The 23,390-nt window shown below is 40.4% G+C and overlaps 1 protein-coding gene across 2 annotated transcripts; it reads right to left on the reverse strand.

Moving 5' to 3' along the window:
* Window positions 1–17,470: 17,470 nt before the first annotated feature.
* On the reverse strand, window positions 17,471–22,309 carry LOC141643893 (E3 ubiquitin protein ligase RIE1-like). 2 transcript variants are annotated; one of them, XM_074453264.1, is made up of 5 exons: window positions 21,777–22,309; window positions 20,565–20,687; window positions 19,869–19,998; window positions 19,686–19,790; window positions 17,471–17,911 (listed from the first exon to the last, which is right to left on the reverse strand). In XM_074453264.1, exons 1-5 carry the CDS (start codon window positions 22,151–22,153, stop codon window positions 17,741–17,743), a joined length of 906 nt encoding a protein of 301 aa, XP_074309365.1. In that variant the 5' UTR covers window positions 22,154–22,309; the 3' UTR covers window positions 17,471–17,740. The 2 variants fall into 2 exon arrangements, with proteins under 2 accessions (XP_074309365.1, XP_074309364.1); XM_074453263.1 differs by having other exon boundaries at window positions 19,686–19,793.
* Between the last annotated feature and the right edge of the window lie 1,081 nt (window positions 22,310–23,390).

Below are 23,390 nucleotides of genomic sequence, written 5' to 3' on the forward strand. Positions count from 1 at the left end.
ATTTGACCACTACACTCAATCAATCTAATTAATCAACTTGTTAAATCGTTTTCCTCTTTCGAGGGCATTCTTTCCTTGCATTCGCGTCGAGCATCACTAATCGATTTTCTTAGTTCATCTCGTTCCGTCAACATGTAAGTCTGAGGGTGTAATAATCCTTATTTTATTTATTGTTATTTATTTTATTGTAATCATCATTGTAAGATTCACGTCGAAAGCACCTCATTAAAACCGATTTCTAAAAACCGTCTTTAAAACTTTTTTTGCGGATTTCCAGTAGACAGACGTCGAGAAAAGACGCAGCAACTGCTGCGCCTCTTCAAAGGAGCGCAGCACCTGCTGCGCCTCTTTGTGAGGCTGCCGCAGTTCCTGCTTCTTTTCTTCTTCCTCGTCCTCTGTAATTCGTCTTTTGTTTTGTTTTCTTTTGCTTCGTCTGTTAATTCGTTCATCATGATAGTATATTATTCACATGTAGGTTGTATATTATTCGTTCACATGTTTTAATCATCATAAATCCGACTCAAATCCCTTATAATCAATATTTGCGGGTTTTTTCGTCATTAAATTCAATTCGAGTTTCAGAAGTTCAATTTCATCATGTTGAGTTTCTGGGATTCATTGTTGATATACTTGCATCCTGTTTAGTTATTAATCCGTCGCATTCATCATGTTTAGTAATTAGTTTGTTTTATTAATTATTCATTAACATCGTCCCTTCACATAATTAATCCGTTTGTTTCCGTCTCATCCATGTTTTACTGTTTTCATGACCTTAATCGCATGTAAATAATCCATTAATCACTTTTATCCGAGCAAATAATTTAATCAACCATTAAAATCACCAATTAACATTAACGGTTTGCGATTCGGCCACGACCAGAACTCACCCTTTGAACCGACGCAAAGAATCGGCTGCGCCTCTTCCAAAGGGCGCGATTACTCGCCGCTTTGTTTGGTGATTTCGTCCTGAACTCCTTTTCTGCCTTGACGTAGTTTAATTAGTTTACATATTAACCAACTAATATTCGTATTATCGCTAATTTCAGTTCGTTAATTTATTTCTTTTATTTCTTTTATTCTTTTTTATTAAATCATCCGTTTTAAAGGTATTTTCGACATAAATCACCTATTCCATTGTAATTAATGTAATTTTCATTATTGTAATTTTCTTTTATTATATTTACCCTATTTCTTGTATGCTTTCACATGTAAATCAACATTAAATCCAACTTCGACCCAATTGTTTGATAAACTAGTTGTTCACCGACTTAGCCTAATTCTCACATGCTAGGATTAATCTATGGATGTCGCATTGCATGCATATAGCCGACAGTATATCAAGTACAAATAAACTTCCCTAATCATTAGTAGAGGCCGCTATCGAGGCGGGCGGGATTAGGTGTTCGATCAAAAGAACTTCCTAATACGTACCCTCACCCCTTACTCCAGATCTCCGTGAGCACCCGTGTTCATTGGCATCCACGAGAGTCATTCTAGACATAGAATGCTAAGGGTAACGATTGCTTAGTGTTCATGTCACTACTTTGTGTCTTGACATGACACGAGGTATTCGAACGGTTCCAATTTCCCATAAAAATTGGTGGCGACTCCATACAAAATGCAAACGCTTGTCCCTCGTTTCTCAACCAAGCGCCCCCGTGGGCGGCCCGCTGTCCACAACTTGGTGCTGAAAGGAGCGGGGCAGCGGGTAGTCATCCGGCACCTTAACATACACCCACCGACCTTGCCAGCCTTTGCAGGAAGAAAGCTTGTCAACAGAGACATAGCCCTGCTCCGTTTGCACACTGTACCATCCGACGCGGCCAGAGATTGATGGTCGGAGTGAGTGAAGCCGGCGGAATAAATTCACCGTTGGGGCCTCTCCCTTGAAGAGACAAAGCCAGACAAAGCCGACTATGGTCCTCACAGCTAACGGGTGCAGTTGGGCAACAGCAACGTTCATGGCCCTAATAATGGCCATAACGTACTCATTCAGCGGAAACCGGAGCCCGTACTCCAAATGCCGCATGTATACGCCGGTGTAGCCCGGCGGAGGGCAACAGACGGCCTGACCCTCCCCAGGGATAACAATCTTATATCCCCTGCCAAAGAAAAAATGGCCCTCGAAAAATTTCTCGCCGGAACAACTGGCGAGCTTATGGGTCCAAGCACGGTCAAGGCGGACCTTACAGGCGTCGCCATGATCCATAACGTACTACCTCTCATTAGGACGAGCCTTTTCAGCATCACCACCAAAATCGTCTGCGTCGTCATCGATCTCATCATCGTCATCCCATTCCTCCAAATATCGAGGATCAACTTCAGGAGAAGGGGACCTAGGGCCCCCCGGCGCAGGAGTGCTAGTCCCAGCGTCAGCAGAAGACATGATAGCAATGATTATTTAACAAGAGAAGAAAGGAAATTTGTTTGTTTACCTTGAAGAAAAACACTCGCCGGAGTAGCAACCCTGAAAATTAGAAGACAAAGAAGGCCTTGGAAGTTTAGAGAGAAGAAAATTTTGGGAGAATGAAATTGGTGGCCAAATTCACGGAACAACTGCCCTATTTATAGGAAAAAAGCCCATAAAGAAGGACCAATCAGAGAACAGCCCATAAAGCGTCAGCCAATCAGCAAGCAGACACGTGTCGGACATGCAACCACGGAATGTCAATCATCGCAACAGTTAAACGTCAATCAACGCAACAGTGATCAAGCGTATTCAACACGCCCTTTCATATCTCTGCCCATTCATCTTCCTCAACAAATTCCTAGGTATCTGCTCTCCGCCGGCCACAGGATCAACCATGCTAAGGAGCACCGGCCTGGGGGCAATCAAAAACAACCGACACTCCCAACCCTGGTCTCGGCCAGCGTCACTTCCTTTTCCACATCGGATGCCCTTTACACATCCATGCGGAGGGGGGATATATATGGTACGGCCTGATAAGAACCAGGCCGAGATAGAAGAAGCCGATACAGAAAAGTTTCAAAAATTACTTTCGCAGAATATACGCTCAGCATACATCGGAGCCCATACCACGGCATAGACTACGCTGGGGGCAAATTGATGGGGCATATTCTGCACGGCTGACCAAGTCAACATATTGAGCAAGGTCAAGGATATCCACAATAAGTCAACGACTCAGACAGCTTAGCCGATGCAACCCATCGGCCTGTCACCTGGGTCTCGGCCTGGCAACTGATCAGCCGGGACACATATCCGCGTACTCATATCCAAGACCCTCGGCCGGCCTGCCATGGGTCCAGCGGCCGAGGGTAGAACGGTCTTTCCACCTGCTAGCCACTTGGCCACTTGGCCACTACGTGACAAAAGGTGAAAGTCTATAAATACTCCTCAACCCTCATTGAGGAAAGGATCCATAAATTAACCTAAGAATCACTATTCATCTGGTAATATCTTCCTTATCTCTCTACAATACATCATTAGCCGAGTAATAACAACTTATCCCACTAAGTTCACTGACTTGAGCGTCGGAGTGAGTACGCTTGGCACAAAGCCAAGCCCTCAGTTCGTTCATTGTTGCAGGTGAGGCCGAGAGGAACGATAGAGACGTGAGGAATCCAACTCGAGACATCATTCTACAAGCCACGGGTGGTAACAATACTTGCTCTGGAATTACACCCGGAACAATTACCTTGTTTTATTTTCGGTTAAATTATCCTCGGAAACGTTTTTGTACCAATTTGTCACTTATTATCCACTTTTTTTTTACCAATTTGTCACTTTGCTTAGTTTTTTTTACCAATTTGTCACTTATCCCCTACTTTTTTTTACCAATTTGGTCATTTGGCCTCATTTTGGTCAATATTACCTTTGGATTGGTATTGGTGTGGACAAGGCCCTCGGGAACTGCGTCCGCGGGATCCACACTAGGCATAATCGACTCGAGGTTCTTTCGAATAGAATTAAGACCAATTAGAGTCACCACCAAGTTTTTTGGGAACTTGGAACCGTTCAAGTCAACTTTACACCTTTCATCAAAAAGCATAAAGCCAATCGACTACGAGTGATTAAAGATAAAGACTTGTACCCTATATCACTCGATTTGAATGACTCTCGTAATCCAATGGTATTTAGACGGATCCACAAACCATAGATCTTGAGTAAGGGGTGAGGGTACGTGTTAGGAAGCCCATAAGGACACCTAACCCCGCCCGTCGATAACGGCCTCTACTAAGTCAAGCGTCGGAGTTCAAACAAGGTCATAGCTACTACGATATATGGTATGCAAACATTGTTTTAAACCCTAACATGTGACAACAATTTCTATGTCGTTTTAGATGCAACTAAACTAACTTTGTCAAAGTTGTAATTTAGCATGTGGGTTGATTGATCTAACAACATACAAAACAAAGCAAACAAGGCTTAAGGGGGAATGGGGGAGCCGTTGGGATCTACCTATTACAAACTAGGCATTTCATGCCGACACAACAATAAATTAAAGATACAACTCGATCTAAATACAATTGCTACATACAACACTATACACGACAGCACACACGGCCAATCGGCCTAGAAAAGAGTGCACGTCTTACATGACTTATGGCCTTGGGTCACTCCTCGTGATGTGTGCTTTCGCTCAATCTCATCGAATTAGACATAGGGCCACGCGCCAAAGCATGCATTAGCATAAACCGGGCCATGTTGCTTTAAACAACATGCGGTTTACTACGCTCCTACAAGCATTGGGGAACAACCGTCTAAACAAACAAGACTAAGGTTTTAAGAAATCATTTGACTCGATAAAAGAAGACTAATTACAAACAAATTACAAAACGCGAATCAAAGAAACATAAATTAATTACAAGTGACAAGACAAATAAAGAACGAACGATGCAAAAACAAACGCAATAGGAAAGGCCAAAGGCCACGGCCAAAACCAAACAGGCTACCCTAAGTCCTAGGTTAGGTTCATTAGTTAGATGGATTTGCAAAGCGATACGGGAGATACATTAGAAAACGATGATAAAAAAAAGGTCAGAAAGCTTCGCTTAAGATCGAGTGTTCCACACGGCCCAAAGGGGTTGAATTAGGTCAAGTTTGCAAATTAAGTTAACTCATCGAGTATTAATAAGAAGGTGCTAATCACGCACTCTTATACTAGCGAGAAATTAGGTGAAAGAGAAAGATGCGTTCAATTATTTACAGAATTGTTAGTTGATTTTTAAAGATATGTCGATGTACCCTAAAGTGTCTAATTAGATTATTAAATTAATTTAATATCATCTAAATACGTCATAGGTTAAAAATCAGAGGTTAAACTAACATACAACGGGTCCTAGGGTATGTCGAATTGGCCGAAATAACAAAGGGGTCAAAAGCGAAGAGCGAAGTTAGAAACTCGTTTTATTTATGCCCTACCTTGAACACGAGGATATGTAAATGAGACGGGGGTGTACGACCGACTGAAGTAGCGGTTTATTTTCCCATCTCAAGTCAACGCGGGTGTTCATGGTGGTACTTTAACTCATACTCGGACTAAACTAGCTTCATAGTTAATTAAACGATAAACAAAACGATAAACGAAATAAAACGAGACAATAAAAAACAAACATAAAACAAACGAAATAAAAGGGAAAAGAGGAGGATTTGATGCACCCTCAACCTACATGTATCGTTGACACCGTCTTGGGTCGTAATCGATGGTAGATTTTATCTCGAGAGGCCGTCGTCGACGAAGAAATAAAGCAACACGCGTTTTTTGACAAATCTGGACAGCAACTTTCAAACGATGATATCTCCCTCGTTTCACGACGAAAATTCGATTTAAAAGATGTTTTGAAAACTAGAAAGAGAGGATAACAGGGATCTTAAAGCAACCCCTGCTCGTTTTGGGTTATTGGGCACGAAAAACGAGCACAAACAGAACTGGACAGACAAGAATAAACCGCGAAAGCAGAGTGTATAACACTCTGTTTTTTGAGGGATTTCGTGTACTCTCAAGGGCAATTTGGCTCGTAAATCTTTGTCTAATGTGTATATGGATGTTATGTGGTTAATTAGGAACAAGAAAATCGAGTTTTGATGGAGGTTTGAAGGAGGAACGAATTGTTTTTCGAAGAGGACACACAAACTATTTCAGTTTGGATGTCGGTTTTGTGGAGGGTTTTTGAGAGGCAATTAGGGTTTGTTTCTGAGGTTTAAAGCTTGTGAGTGAAGGTTGGATGTATATAGAACTTAGAGGAATGAATGTATGGTGAAGGGGTGGTATTTATAAGGAGTTAAAGTAGGTTAAAAGAGAGGGAGAGGCAATCGGGCTTCATCACGTATGGCTGCTGTCCAGCAGCTTTTGTGAGGGTTTGAGGGGGGTTTTCTTGGTGATTAAGCTAGGATAATATGGGTAGGATACTAGGGTATGGGTTAGGGTTAATGGGTACGGGTTTTGGTAGTGTTTGGAGCGGGTTTTGGGCTCGGGATTGAGCTGCCAAAACAGGGGCTGCTCGGTTTAATGCGGGCTGATTGGGGGGTGTTTGGGGATGGAATTTGGGCCGTGGATAGGGGGTTCGAACAAGGGTGGATGGGTAGAGGCTTAGTTTGGTTAGTGTACTCGAGATTCGTGCCAATTCGTAAAGGAAACGGGCTCAAAAACCGAGCTAAAACGAGCTCAAAAAAACATGTTTAAAAACGAGTTTTCTTTGCTTTTAAAATCGATTTTTCAAATCAAGTAACCCATTAAAATAAATGACTCATAAAATGATTTTTCAAATCAAATATTTATTTTATTTTCAATAAAATAAACTTGGGAAAATAAAATTCAAAATAAAATAAATTAAATTGAAATCACTTTAAAAAAGCTTTAATTTAAATATCATTTAAATTAATAAAATGAACTCACTAAAAAACATTAATTTAAATATCATTTAAATTAATAAAATACTTCATCGACGACGCCCATTCTACCTCGTAAAACGAGCTCCAAATAATGACAATGACAACTAAAGAATACATGTGTCCTATCATCATCAGGTGTTTGTCGGGTTCTCTATAAATTCCAATATCGACGGATACGGGTATCTACAGAGCCCCCACTTTGACTGAGGCTTGGACAAGGCGAAAGTCAAAGTATACCCCAGGTCCCTTTCGACCTGAGGATTCTTCGGGTCGTTTATAGTCCATTAGACTTGCGTATATAAGCTCTTGACCATAAGAAGAGACCATACCCGAAACTTTGTTGGGGATTGACTCTTGCTTCTGTTGTGTCAAATTATCGTCGTTGGTCGTCGACCCATAAAATTACATATATGGTGAGTTGAGCCTTATCCTTAGGCGCCTACGTATCCGTTTCTGACGGAATCAAACCCGCGTCGTAGTTCGGCAAGAATCGCCGACACATGCCCAAAGTTTATCATCTGCTGGCGTATGTCCAAAATTCATCATCTGCTGACATTTGCCCAAAATTTATCATCTGCTGGCACTTGTCCGAATGGGACGGGACTTTCCAAGGAGGTTGCCGCCGCTTTCATCATTTGCTTTCAGCTACGGAATTCTTCCATTTCATACTCTTGTATTGAATTGAATTCTTGGTGGATATCATCCTTTACATCTTGGTAATGGTCTCTGAAGCCCACGGCTTCAGAGCCCCCAGTTTGCAATTGCTCTAAAGTCGAAGACTTTAGAGCCCCCAGTTGAAGCATATCCTGCTATATTTGAAACACAGAAAATGTACAAGCAATAATCATCACATAAGCACATTTGGATCATCGATCTTGAAATTGGATCATTTGAAAGGTTGGGTCATCGACCTGAAAATTGGATTTGAAAATTTTGAATAATTGGGTCATTGACCCGAATTTTGAATTTGACATCACTTGGAATGTTGGGCCAACGACCCGAAATTTGAGTTTGAAAGACTGGGTCATCGACCCGAAATTTGAACATGTTGAAAATTTTGAATAATTGGGCCATCGACCCAAATTTTGAATTTGAAATGAATCACTTGGATGTTGGGTCATCGACCCGAAATTTGAATTTGAAACGAATCATTTGGATGTTGGGTCGTCGACCCAAAATTTGATTTTGAATTTTGAGATTTGAACCTTGACTTGGATCATCTATCCATAATTCGCAAAAAGTTTTTGGAATTTTGAAATTTTGAATTTTTTGAAATCGAACCTTGATGGGTGAGCATGAAATACGACTCAGACACTCCGTATGACCCGTAAACAACGTGGGCGTAGCCCGCTACCGTAAAACAAAAAAGGAAAATAAAACCGTAAGTGTGCACGGGTTTTAATTCAAATATTGACTTATTGGGGGTAGAAATGTAAATTGGCCAATCCGGCGCCAAAAGATGGCAAATGGGAATCTCAAGGTCGTCGGACTTGGGACGAAGATTTCGTATGGCATGGGCGTGCTTTCGAGGGCACATGGGAATCAAGATCACTTGGCATTGACACGGTGGATTAAAATCACAGAGCAACAACGTTGGCTTCGCCCACACACTAAACACAGACTGATTTTATGAGAACACTTAGACATCACATATCACTCTTGTTGGGAACATTCTGTCACTCTTCTCCTCGCCTCTTTTCTTTTCAGCGAGTTTTCATTATTTCTTGCCACCGCCTTCTTTATTTTCAGCGGGCTTTTACTATTTTTCTTCCACGCCTTCATTCTTTTCAGCGGGTTTTTCATATTTTCTATTCCCAACAAAAACCCACACCTATCTGACTAAGCATCTTTGTCTACACCGTTAGATAAAGCTCATTCCGAGACTAGACACTACTCATCTGAATCTATATCCTTATCCTAGCCTACATCGAGTGCAAAGACCGACTCAAACAAAGGTGGCTTCATTTGGACTTGGTTAAGACCCGTAAGAAACCGACAAGATGACAACTTGGTTGATGAGTGGATTGAATCCTTTAATCTGAAGGACTGCCTACGTATTCGCGTGGAGCGAAATCAAATCCGACGTAGTTCGATCATGGTGCATAAACTTGGTATATTGATTGTGTGTACACACTCGAAGGTTTCACCTAAGGTATCATGTCGTATCCCATTCTAGCCTGTAAGGTACCGTTGTATCCCGTGTCTAGGGTCGGTGAAGAAGGTTTGTGATTTTTCGGGATGTGGAGCTTGGCAACAAAAGGCTTGAATAGTGGACCGTCATTCTGAAGGTTCATTTTGTGGTGTTAAGGCTAAGGGCTATGGCTTCTGATGTGGTTGGAAATGGTGTCTCGGGTTTGATGAAACCCGAGTGCAAATGGGTTGGAAAATGACGTGGGTTCAAATTTCCATGTCTGGACCCTAAAGGCTGGGTGTAACAACACAAGCGGAATAATTCTCAAAATTCTCGACTATCCCCTTGTAACTGTCTCAGGAAGGACTTAGAGGGTAAAGAGGTCACTATTTACGCTTTTGGGCTTCGCCCATTGAACCTCAACTATGGGTACTTGACTTGAATTCTGGCTTCTGTAACTTCGACATTCAACCAAAAGCATTCTGCAATAATTTCAACATCTTTTTTTTTTCTTTTTTTCTTTTTTTTTTCTTTTTCTTTCATCACTTTTCTTTTTTTCATCTTTTCATTCTTTTTCATCTTTTTTCTCTCTTTGAAAATGATCTTCTATTAATTCTCTTAGTCATAAATGGATACACCTTGAAAACATGGCTTCGCCAACTAATTTGGGTCAGAACGAACAATTCCTTGTTAGAACGGGTTGGTCTCTTCTCTCTTCGAGAGGGGATGATTTTGTTGGGAAAAAGGCTTGCCTTCCATCATCGATAAGGGAAACAAGGAGCTAGTCCGGGTTTGTCATAGAATCATCTAAAGGCTTGTGTTAAGCATTGGTTTTGATGGAGGTTTTCTACCGCCAAACATGGAATAGGTAAAGGAATCAAACACAGGATCCTAGTGTACCTTACATTTTTAAACGAGACATATTTCCACCCCAGGGATGCCTTTGAGTGTGTTGTGCGTTTTATCATATTTCGGAATGATTTAGGATGGGAAACAAGACATATTTGGAAATGAAACTGCAATTTTTTTATTGGAAAGACAATTGCTTAACAGACTCGAAGGAACGATTCCTAGGACACACCCTTAGGTCATCGCGGAACAAACGACTCAACTTCAAGAAAAGAAAGTCCTAGACTCGACTCGACTATGATAAGAAAACAGATCCCGACTCATAATTTTCAAATCTGGTCTTGAGCTTTCCTTTGTTCAGCTGTCAGCTTAGATGCTCGGTTCTAGTCCTTGATTTCTGTGATGGTTTGCCTCCATCCTGAGGTAGTCCTCTGAGGATCTACGCAAGTGATGGAGGTTGGTGAATCGAATTGTCTTTTATTAACTTCGTTAAAAGAGAGGAGTACATTCTAGAGCAAGACTCCCGACTTGAATTTCATTCTTCGGGTTTGGCAAGAATTTAGAGCAATCCACAAATATTTTCCCGATAAACACCCCTTTCAAGTGACATGGGCGAATAAGATGGGAATAATCGACATTGTCTTCGACAGAAACAAAATTGGCGTGATCGCTAAATGGATTGGTGATGTCATTGGGTTTAACAGTTGGGATCGGGAGTGTTCCATTCTCAATCATGTCTTGGATTTCGTGCTTCAGTCGATAGCACCTTTCAGTATCATGGTCTTTCCCTTGATGAAAGGCACAGTAGGCATTTGGTTTATACCATTTACCTTGTTGATCAGCGGGAGGGTCCGGAGTTGGACCAATAGGCTTCAGCTTTCCTTGGGCTATGAGCCTTTGGAGAGCGTATGTATAAGTGCATCCGATATCGGTGAATGCCCTAGGTGTTTGGCGCTGCGACTTCTTCGATTGCCCTTCTAAGAGATTGATGGCTTCATCAATATGGGTCGTTGCTGGGGCTTTTGTCTTAGATGACGAGGCCCCTTGGTATCCTTTTGGCTTTTCGGCCCGCCCTTATGACATCATCTTCTACCTTTATCCCGATTCTTATCAATTCTTTGAAAGAGCCAAAATTCTGGTATTTCAGAGCATTGCGGTAAATAGGTCGTAGATTCTTTACGAACTTATCTACCATTTCAACTTCGTCAGGCTTCTTGGCTAATTTCACGCTTTCAGCGCGCCATCTTGCAAGGAATTCAGTAAAACCTTCTTTGTCTTTCTGTGTCATCACCTCCAATGTTCTTATGTTGGTTTGAATCTCGACATTATCAGCATAGTGCTTGCAGAACTCCACCGTGATATCTTCGAAAGTAGGGAAGTTCTTAAGGTCCAGATTGTAGAACCACGCCTTCGGGTGTTCATCCAGAGATTGAGCGAAAATTTCAGAGAGCATATCAGCAGGTACTCCCTTCAGTGCTAAGTACCCTTTATAGGCCTTAACATGGTGGGTGGATCTTGGTGCCCTTGAACTTTGGGATGTCAGTGAGTACCATGTTCGTGGGCAACTTATCCTGAACTGGGGCATAGGCCCTAGCATTCTCATAGTGAATATTCTTCCCCTGGGAGAGTTTTAAACGGTCTTCGATGAACTTGAACCGTTTCTCCAGATCAGTCAGAGGTGGGGTGGATGAAGAGGAATCTTCACTCAGCTTAGATTCGATTGCATCCATTCGGGTCATCATGAGGTTCACGGCCTCAGTGAGCTTGTTAACAGCATCTTCCATTGCTTGACGTTGGGTTTTTGGCGGCCTTTCTACAAGAAAACCCCGTACTGAGTCAATATTCGAATGTAAGAGCCCCTGCACACTTAAGGACACGATACCAACTTGACTCAAACAAAGACTCGACTTGAGATTGACTAACCAGAGGTTCGACTCACGGTTGGATCTAGACCTTGGTTCATTTTAGACTCGACAAAACGACATGACTCAAACTGTCATAAATCGGTTATAAACCGGACTCGGTGTGGCCAAACCCGTGATTGGACTAACATAGCCCATAGGTTCGGGTGAAACGCCCTAAATGGCCTAGCTTGGGCGTTTTTGTGGACTATCCTAGACCAAAAGGTCGACCAACATGACTCAAGGCCCAAGAGGTGAGCTTGGGTGACCCAACAAGGTCGTGTTCTAGACTCTTAGAACGAAACACACCCGGCCTAACACGGCCATGACCTGGACACGACTTGACGCATTTCATGCTTGGTTGAGGTTCGAGAGGCATTTTGGATTTATTTTGAAAAACAAATGATCGATTTGAAAAATGAGATTTGAAATGGACAGCATGCCGGCTATAAAAACTTGTTTTGGGCCGAAAATTCTAGTCCTATTTGGGCAGCATTCCGCGTTTTTAAAATCATGCTATTTTGAAAGTAAGTTGTTCAAAAGTTTGGTTTTGAAAAGGACATGGGAAATTTCGAAAAGACTCGGAAAAACAATTTGCACATTGTCATTCTCATGTTACAAGAATGTATGCTCCTAGACATCTCTAAGTCTCGGCAAGTCTTCTACAAGAAGGTCTATGCCCTCCATCCTTTTGCGGTCTTATAGAGCAAGGTGTCTTAAGGTAGAGTACCTAGAAGATCGTCCCCACCATCAAGAACCACGCGAGGTGAAGTGGAAGCGAGCAATGTGCAGCTTCCTAGCATAGTGGGACGTCGCCCCCACGCATCACGAAGAAACATTTGGGGACGGCCCGGCAAGTCCTTAAGGGTTTATGCATGAATCGTAGCACTATGAGTAATGTTTTACTTTCCAACACTTTCTTTTCAAGTTTCACCTCGGAGGAAAAGACCCTAGAAACAATGTGTAACTAGTCCTCTTTTCCCCAGCGGAGTCGCCAAACTGTAGACAAGGCCCTCGGGAACTGCGTCCGCGGGATCCACACTAGGCATAATCGACTCGAGGTTCTTTCGAATCGAATTAAGACCAATTAGAGTCGCCACCAAGTTTTTTGGGAACTTGGAACCGTTCAAGTCAACTTTACACCTTTCATAAAAAAGCATAAAGCCAATCGACTACGAGTGATTAAAGATAAAGACTTGTACCCTATATCACTCGATTTGAATGACTCTCGTAATCCAATGGTATTTAGACGGATCCACAAACCATAGATCTTGAGTAAGGGGTGAGGGTACGTGTTAGGAAGCCCATAAGGACACCTAACCCCGCCCGTCGATAACGGCCTCTACTAAGTCAAGCGTCGGAGTTCAAACAAGGTCATAGCTACTACGATATATGATATGCAAACATTGTTTTAAACCCTAACATGTGACAACAATTTCTATGTCGTTTTAGATGCAACTAAACTAACTTTGTCAAAGTTGTAATTTAGCATGTGGGTTGATTGATCTAACAACATACAAAACAAAGCAAACAAGGCTTGAGGGGGAATGGGGGAGCCGTTGGGATCTACCTATTACAAACCAGGCATTTCATGCCGACACAACAATAAATTAAAGATACAACTCGATCTAAATACAATTGCTACATACAACACTATACACGACAGCACACATGGCCAATCGGCCTAGAAAAGCATGCACAAGAGGGGTGGCCCACGGCTTACATGACTTACGGCCTTGGGTCACTCCTCGTGATGTGTGCTTTCGCTCAATCTCATCGAATTAGACATAGGGCCACGCGCCAAAGCATGCATTAGCATAAACCGGGCCATGTTGCTTTAAACAACATGCGGTTTACTACGCTCCTACAAGCATTGGGGAACAACCGTCTAAACAAACAAGACTAAGGTTTTAAGAAATCATTTGACTCGATAAAAGAAGACTAATTACAAACAAATTACAAAACGCGACTCAAAGAAACATAAATTAATTACAAGTGACAAGACAAATAAAGAACGAACGATGCAAAAACAAACGCAATAGGAAAGGCCAAAGGCCACGGCCAAAACCAAACAGGCTACCCTAAGTCCTAAGTTAGGTTCATTAGTTAGATGGATTTGCAAAGCGATACGGGAGATACATTAGAAAACGATGATAAAAAAAAGGTCAGAAAGCTTCGCTTAAGATCGAGTGTTCCACACGGCCCAAAGGGGTTGAATTAGGTCAAGTTTGCAAATTAAGTTAACTCATCGAGTATTAATAAGAAGGTGCTAATCACGCACTCTTATACTAGCGAGAAATTAGGTGAAAGAGAAAGATGCGTTCAATTATTTACAGAATTGTTAGTTGATTTTTAAAGATATGTCGATGTACCCTAAAGTGTCTAATTAGATTATTAAATTAATTTAATGTCATCTAAATACGTCATAGGTTAAAAATCAGAGGTTAAACTAACATACAACGGGTCCTAGGGTATGTCGAATTGGCCGAAATAACAAAGGGGTCAAAAGCGAAGAGCGAAGTTAGAAACTCGTTTTATTTATGCCCTACCTTGAACACGAGGATATGTAAATGAGACGGGGGTGTACGACCGACTGAAGTAGCGGTTTATTTTCCCATCTCAAGTCAACGCGGGTGTTCATGGTGGTACTTTAACTCATACTCGGACTAAACTAGCTTCATAGTTAATTAAACGATAAACAAAACGATAAACGAAATAAAACGAGACAATAAAAAACAAACATAAAACAAACGAAATAAAAGGGAAAAGATGAGGATTTGATGCACCCTCAACCTACATGTATCGTTGACACCGTCTTGGGTCGTAATCGATGGTAGATTTTATCTCGAGAGGCCGTCGTCGACGAAGAAATAAAGCAACACGCGTTTTTTGACAAATCTGGACAGCAACTTTCAAACGATGATATCTCCCTCGTTTCACGACGAAAATTCGATTTAAAAGATGTTTTGAAAACTAGAAAGAGAGGAGAACAGGGATCTTAAAGCAACCCCTGCTCGTTTTGGGTTATTGGGCACGAAAAACGAGCAGAAACAGAACTGGACAGACAAGAATAAACCGCGAAAACAGAGTGTATAACACTCTGTTTTTCGAGGGATTTCGTGTACTCTCAAGGGCAATTTGGCTCGTAAATCTTTGTCAAATGTGTAGATGGATGTTATGTGGTTAATTAGGAACAAGAAAATCGAGTTTTGATGGAGGTTTGAAGGAGGAACGAATTGTTTTTCGAAGAGGACACACAAACTGTTTCAGTTTGGATGTCGGTTTTGTGGAGGGTTTTTGAGAGGCAATTAGGGTTTGTTTCTGAGGTTTAAAGCTTGTGAGTGAAGGTTGGATGTATATAGAACTTAGAGGAATGAATGTATGGTGAAGGGGTGGTATTTATAAGGAGTTAAAGTAGGTTAAAAGAGAGGGAGAGGCAATCGGGCTTCATCACGTATGGCTGCTGTCCAGCAGCTTTTGTGAGGGTTTGAGGGGGGTTTTCTTGGTGATTAAGCTAGGATAATATGGGTAGGATACTAGGGTATGGGTTAGGGTTAATGGGTACGGGTTTTGGTAGTGTTTGGAGCGGGTTTTGGGCTCGGGATTGAGCTGCCAAAACAGGGCTTCGGTTTAATGCGGGCTGATTGGGGGGTGTTTGGGGATGGAATTTGGGCCGTGGATAGGGGGTTCGAACAAGGGTGGATGGGTAGAGGCTTAGGTTGGTTAGTGTACTCGAGATTCGTGCCAATTCGTAAAGGAAACGGGCTCAAAAACCGAGCTAAAACGAGCTCAAAAAAACATGTTTAAAAACGAGTTTTCTTTGCTTTTAAAATCGATTTTTCAAATCAAGTAACCCATTAAAATAAATGACTCATAAAATGATTTTTCAAATCAAATATTTATTTTATTTTCAATAAAATAAAATTGGGAAAATAAAATTCAAAATAAAATAAATTAAATTGAAATCACTTTAAAAAAGCTTTAATTTAAATATCATTTAAATTAATAAAATGAACTCACTAAAAAACATTAATTTAAATATCATTTAAATTAATAAAATACTTCATCGACGACGCCCATTCTACCTCGTAAAACGAGCTCCAAATAATGACAATGACAACTAAAGAATACATGTGTCCTATCATCACCGGGTGTTTGTCGGGTTCTCTATAAATTCCAATATCGACGGATACGGGTATCTACAATTGGTATAGAGGAAGTATGTCATATCGGGTGAGGCCGCGAGGGTCGATCAGGTTTTGGGTAGAGCTGGCCAGCAATGCAGGCCAACTCAACTAGGCACGATCCAGTCAGTTGACTGGGTCAGGGCCAAGGTCACCTTGCACTAGGCCCCCGACTCTAGCACTAAAAAAATAATAATAAAAAAATGAAGTATGCCCTCGCCAATCAGTGGGTCGTGCTCGGGCCACTGATTTCAAAACCTAATTCAACACGGCCCAGTACTGAAAGAGAGTAATCAGTGGTAATGTCGTGCCCGTGCCCCTACCCCTCAGCCCAACCCTATGGCGACCCTTAGTCGCATCAAGATTTATGATTATTGGCCCTAAATACAATGGTTCGGGTTTATGAGTGGTCAAATTTTGACATGTCTAGTCTCGAGTTCATCTAATATGATAATATGATAATTTAAGTTGACTTAATTTAGTCATCTATAGACGTTGAAACTAATATGGAGAGGTTTGTTGTCAAGTACATGGAGGTAGCTGAGTTCACTGACGATCACCATGGTGGGGCCAAGGTGGTCCAATGCTAGTGACCCGGTGGTGGTTGGATAAGGCTTGAGTTATGGAAGAGTGTGCAAATAAAATAGAAAATAGAGGGGGAATACTTCTTTTGGCATAATATTGTAATCTTTCCATTTATTTCATAATTGCTCATCAGGGGCGGATTTGGGGGGGTAAAAAAAAAAAAAACGATAAACACAAACAGAAACATCAACACAACCACAAAATAGAACGAAACAAGTTGCCTGGCGATAAACCCAAACCACTGTCCACACCTCACACCTGCAATTTTCAAGTGAGTGATGATGATGTTATTAGGCGTTTTCAAGATATGAATCCTCGTCGGATGGCTTTAGATTTTTCTTAGATTTTTCCTTTGTAATTTACTATGTATTGACGATATTTGAATTTTAATGTATAAATGTTGTCCGCAATTTTTTTTTCTTACTGTGCCCCCTTTACCCAAATCCTGGATCCGCCACTGATTGCTCTTCTACACAAGATAAAATTGGCAAAATTTCGATATTTTCATTCCTTAAACTAGGAAAAAAAAAATAGTTACTCCGTACAAGAAAAGCTTATATACAGATCACAAAATTGCGCAGAAAGGCATAAACACAAGCGCATCTTGGATTAGTTTTAAAGTTTAACAAATTACAGTTCATCAACAAATTACAGTTCAACAGCTAAGCAATAAATAATTAACACCAATTTCACAAAAAATGTATTTCAAGTTTTAACCTTTTTAAGTATCGTAACTACCTAAAGATTAAGACCAATTTGGAGGCCCTTTGCTAATCGTACTATGCAATTGCAATTAACGTAGAGAGGAAATAGTAACATGAAAACGGAAGACTAAAACAAAAGCAAAAATCGGTTTTGACGACTAAAATTTATTAATGAAGTGAGTATTAGAGAGGCAGAGAAAGCTCGTCTATGTGCAAATAAACTGAAAACTATTTACTAGGCACAATGAAATCAAGAACTCGGATTTCAAACGCCAAAAAAGAAGCTCGTCATCAAACAGTTAACAAAGTGTTAATGATGGCTGCATGATACAGCATCAAGCTCCATTCTTGTTACAGACTCTGCTCAACCAGACATGCTACCTGAACATCATACTTGTTTACTTACAACTCGTAACTACTATGCAAATTTACTTGGCTATTGTTTTTGTTTCCTTCATTCACCATATCTACAATGAAACCAAAGACTCTGATTCCCCCCACCAGAAAAGAAAGTGTTACTAGCATGTTCAAACTCATATGCTGTAACGCCTTAAGAGAGTGCGGCAGTTGTAAGCGTTGCAAACGGGGCATGTTGCACTGACTTTGAGCCACTTCTCAATGCAAGTTAGATGAAAATGATGGCTGCATCGTAAAACATGGAGCTCTTTTCCGTCATCATCTGAACAGCGGCAGATACAGCATGCCTTCAAAAAAAAGATAAACAAACACTTGGTCAGTAAACCACATTTAGCAGCATAACAAGGGGCCATAATGAACTATACAACACAACTAAAAGTACAAAAATCAACTGATAATCTTCAGTTTCTTCAGTTCTTCAAAACGTTTTGAAACCCAATACCCTTCCTAAAGGCTTTATGTTTACTTTGTCCAAAAAAAAGAAATTCAATCCTATATTCCCGAACAAGCCAACAACAGCCACAAGATTACCCTAGTGCCTGAAAAGCTCCCACAATAGCAACTAGATTTACTGTGGGGATCATTTTTATTGTCTAGTTCTTGATACTCTCACCTTAGTTTTACACAGTAAAAATGTGAAACACCTTGCTCAAGTTCCAAACATTGTACATGAGAGCCGAGAACAACGGCACAACGCCCACTATATGGTTTCACGAAATCAATCAATCTAGTCATGAGCTGGTCAAATTTTCATAGGTGTCTCACTTTCTCCTAAATCTATATGCATACAAAAGGGTCTGTATATCGTACATATCAATCTTTACTCACCACCTAGCCTTCTTATACACAGTATGTGGTCAAATATTCATTTGAACAACGGTATTTAATCACGGTTTCAGACAGTCATGGCCAAAATGTGGCGCATACAAACTCAAAATGTGGTAGTTGTAAATTTACAAGTTGGTATCATGGCAGGAAGTTAGAGCCCAGGACACTTAATTTTCACGCATAATTTTTTTTTTCCGCTAAACACTGCTATTAGAGTATCAGACTATTAGCAGGGGGAAAACAACCTATCATCACTAATGGGTTACGTTTGAATACCAAAAGTTCCATTCAAATAGCCATTATCAATAAAGCCGGTCCTTGCACCTTCAGTGAATCTTTCCAAAATTCACCGAGTTGATCATTGTTGGCCATGGGACCACTTGATCAATTTGATGCTCAAACACGTCTGACTCAAGAAAAGATGAAAGAATGAATGCCATTGAATTACATGCATTAAGTAGAATCCTGACCCACTACCATTTACAGAGACGACAGATGCTTGAACATTATACTAGTGTGCTAAACCAGAGACATGCTGCCTCAGGTTCAGACCCACTGACTTCGCGCTGCTGCCCAGCTCATAATTAGAAGGTTCACACTATAAATGTGACACCATGCTGCATCATCTATAGCACTAGACCTGGCAAACAGGTCAACCGGGCCGAGTTCGGGTCGGGACAGTTTCAAGTTTGCTGGCTTCGGGTCGGGTCGGGTTATTTCAGGTCCGGGTCAACTTTTATCAAGTTATTCATGGATAATAATCCGTTTGCAACCACCAATATTTGGGTTGGTTTATAGTGGGTCAGGTCAATTCAGGTTTCAGGTCATACTCGAGTCTTGAGCTCGGTGCCAGGTCGGGTTAGTCGGGTCAGGACACTTTACCAGGTCTAATGATGCTGAGGTTGTATGCAGCTTTGCATGTGTGGCCTCATGTGTACCTAAAGGTGTGTTCTGTATAATGAGTGTCTAACCATATGATTTTATGTATTTATTTCCAAGTATAACACCCAATATATGTGGTGATGAAAATAACACCCTTCCAAATTTGGGCTTAAGCAACACGGCTCACTTGGGTACTTCTATAGTTCTATGTTATTGGGATGTATAACAATTGTAAGTTGAGGCACTTGAATCAGTAGTAAGAAATTGCACAATGACTGAAGCACATCAACAAAAGTATTTGCACAAGGAGAAGTTACAACTTAAAAAAATGAATATAGAGAAAGCACTTACTGAATTACGCAGAAGAACATGTTCAGCTCCCCGGTCTCCACTACTGGTATCCATAGGCACGACATCACTTGGCTTTTCCAAATTCCTTGACATATGAGCACCCTCCTGCTTCGAGCATAAAAAAATCAGTATGTAAAGAGTTCACATAAGGTACATCTTTACTTCAAATATATAGTCTCATACTTGTTGAGCAACTGTCCGCACTCTATATCGTAGGATTAGAATGAAGCAAGGCAAACCGCAACATGCAGTGATCCCCGCTAACCAGATCATGGCAAAGGTAACATCATATGCCAGAAAGGCCCTAGTAAACCTGCACAAATTTACATTAAAAGCTGTTATAGCTGATCAACGAAGGTACTGCAGTCTTATGAAGAAGCAATGAAGCATGTACGGTGAAGTGCCTCCAACTTAGTACTGACACCAAGCAAGTAAGAAAAGAAAAGAAAAGATGTATATATAATAGACTCTGAGTTTTAAGGCAAATTTTTGAGGGAAAATCATCAAAATCAACCCTAAACATGATGTGTATAACATATATTACCCAATTTTCATCCTTTTACACACAAAAGACAACCAAAATTCAATTCAAAATCTCAATCCCTAGAAATTTTGGGTCATATAAACTCCTAATTTGATTCGATTTTTGCATAGCTAACAACAATAATCATCAAAGGAAACATCTAGGTCATATTTCAACATTTAGAGGCAAGATTTAACCCATACAAATCGATTTTCCAACAATTTCCAACTGACATTCTCCTGGAAATAAGTGATTGCGGAACTACAGAGCAATAGCAGAGTCTTCTATCCTGAATCTTAATAACATATCCTTTACTGGAAGCACTGAAATCATGTCTGAAATAAAGGAGAGCATACCACAAATACAGCCATTGAGCATGTTGCAAAAGTAGCTTGTCCGCAGACTTTACCCAATTGAGAGCAACATTCAAATAAACAAGCGGCACCGGCAAGTAGAAGAACTCACAACAATAGGCGAAGCTGATCCATGAACCCACAGGTAAAAACACAGTATTAATAAAATATCAAAAAAGAAACGGCAACGGACCAAACAACAATAAACCAGATACACAAGCTGATGCAACTCCGAAAACCGTTCTAAGCAGGACAAGTTCATACAGACAATTATTATAAGGAACCAATACACTCATTTGCAGTAAGAATATCCATGAATTGACAACCCTGAAGTATTTTAATAAGAGCAAACTAATCATTTTTGCATTTTGAGTTGTGCAATCACCCAAATCTTTTTGGGACTAAGGCTCTGGTGTTGAACACTAACTATGAGACTTCAGGACTTCAGGAATCAAGCTTACAACAGTCACATTCGGACTCTTTTCAATCAAGCCTAAAAATGTTCTTTCACTAAGGAAGCGACCCTCAGTAAACTACTGAAAGGACAAGTTACGGCTATTTCACTTGCATTGAGAAGAACACTAGTTCTTCATGGCTAGGATCAGGATCTTGGAATTCGAACATTTTCATCCACAATAGTAGTTTGCACAGCACAGCTTAGAATCAGGATCTTGGAAATCGAACATTTCCTTCCTAAGAAATCTCTATCTTGCCTCTACAAATCAATACAGAAATTCCATCTGCTTCTAGGCATAAATGCATAATATTCTCAAGAAAACATATCTTACTCACAATAATAAGTTAATAACCCATACACGAGTCTTGATAGTAAGACCTAACAATCAATGCATAAAACGTAAACTTTCCTTCTCTGCACAACAATCACAAAACCCTAAATATCGAAGGGAAGGGGAAAGTGTCATGTAAAACCGTTTTACACCTTAACAACACAATCTTGGATTCTTGGTAGTTATTAAGTTGCTAAATTAGGGGAATTCACGTCAATTGTCAGTTAATCGGCAGTTTTAACACTGATTTAAACCCGTCTTCCACAAGTATTAGTTCAAATCGAAAGCAAATCACACAATCTTGGTAGTTTATAGTTATACGCAGTTAATTTAGGGGAATTCATGTGAATTGTCAGTTAATCGGCGGTTATAACACTAATGTAAAACCGTCTTACACAAGTATAAGCGGAAATCAAAAGAAAATCACCTAGTCAGTACGGAAGTGATAAAACCGGCATTGTCGATATCTCCCTGCAACTCAAGCTCTCTCCGTCTCGAGACACGGCGATACTCAAACCAGACCAAAATCAAATGTAACAAATACCGAACCAGATACTCGGACACCCAAACCCTAACCGAAAAACTGGGATCATTGGTCCCGAGACAAAGAAACGTGACGGCCGACATCAGAAGGTGAAACGAAATAAATAAGATATTGGTAATTATTTCGAGGGTGATAGTATCCTTGGAATACGCGCTATCCTCCATTTGACGCATCAGACTCTCCCTACTCGGCGCTAATGGGCCCCAGATGGTTATCAAGCTGCATAATATGACCGGCAGTGTCGTAAGGCTAATCGCCATTGTTGCGTTGCTCAAGTAAAGTAAATTGGTAGGATTCGGTGTAGAACTGTAGTCCACTATTTATGGTAATTTTGGGCGGGAGTGTGTATTTGTTGAATTGTTGTATTCGAGTCTTCTTTGGTTCTTGAATTTAGGTAGGGTTAGTCGGTTTGATATAATGGAGTCTACTTTGGAGACTTGGTTGTATAATTTCTAATCGAGTCGGTTTTGGGTCTGATTATTTTAAGTTAGTCAACATCTCTAGATAATTGATGAACTGATTACGGAGTGATATTATTTGTTTAGGCTAAGAAAATTAAATTCCCACGAATTTACAACACATTAATTCATTTGTATTTGAGTCCAGTAATCTACTATTTCTTGAGTTCGGGTTAGATGTAACCGAGACTACTTTGGAGAATTGGACCACTCGGTTGTATAATACTTGGGTCTTGAGTAAACCGGTTAATTGGGTTGGACGAGTCAGTTCCCTGGTCGGTTTAAATATGGTTTAAATTTTATAATACTTATAGAAATAGTTTTTGGTATCTTATTTTTAACCATTTTTAAGGGGTGAAAAAGGAATTATTCATAGCCAATATTAATAGCATAATTATATTTATTACTTACCGTACTTATTTTAACGCGTTTATAGAAATTATATTTTTTCCTTATCTCAATATAATATATCAATATTAATATTTTAATGAAATTCTTAAATTTATCTTAAACACAATGGGTCAACTTGTTCAGATTGGCTTTCAACCCCAAATTAACAGGTCTTAGCGAGTTAGGGACAATCAGGTCGCGAGTCAAGATTTATGGTTACGAGTCTTGACTCTAAATAAAACAGCTTGGGTTTTACGGGTGGGCAAATTTTGACAGGGGTTTAGTCTCAAGTCAAACATGTCTTATCTGATTGTTTTAAATCCAGCTTAATTTAGTCATCTCTAAACATTAAATCTATAGTATATATTTATAAACCTAGAAATAAGTCTAATGTAGTTTTTATTCCCAACCACAACCAAGAGTACCAACCACAATTTTCACAAAATCTTATTATAGACGACAACTATCCGTCTATAACTAAAGATGGGTCAAGTAACATACCACATTACGCATAAGACAAACAACCACTTGCGTGATGGGGCCCCAAAATATCACCACTTTAAAGGTATTTGACCTGTCTCTTACTATAAACGATATATACGTTATAGCAAGACTTGTTGCACAATTTTAGGCTCACCCTTCGGGTCGC

Source organism: Silene latifolia, chromosome 2 (assembly GCF_048544455.1).
Source record: "Silene latifolia isolate original U9 population chromosome 2, ASM4854445v1, whole genome shotgun sequence".
NCBI lineage: Eukaryota > Viridiplantae > Streptophyta > Magnoliopsida > Caryophyllales > Caryophyllaceae > Silene > Silene latifolia.

Coding starts and splice junctions, on each gene's coding strand:
- LOC141643893 (XM_074453263.1), bottom strand. CDS start 22,153: ATGGCGATTAGCCTTACGACACTGCCGGTCATATTATGCAGCTTGATA. Junction 20,688..21,776: donor ATCACTTCCGTACTGACTAG/GTGATTTTCTTT, acceptor TTCATGGATCAG/CTTCGCCTATTGTTGTGAGT. Junction 19,794..19,868: donor TGCGGACAGTTGCTCAACAA/GTATGAGACTAT, acceptor TTATGCTCGAAG/CAGGAGGGTGCTCATATGTC.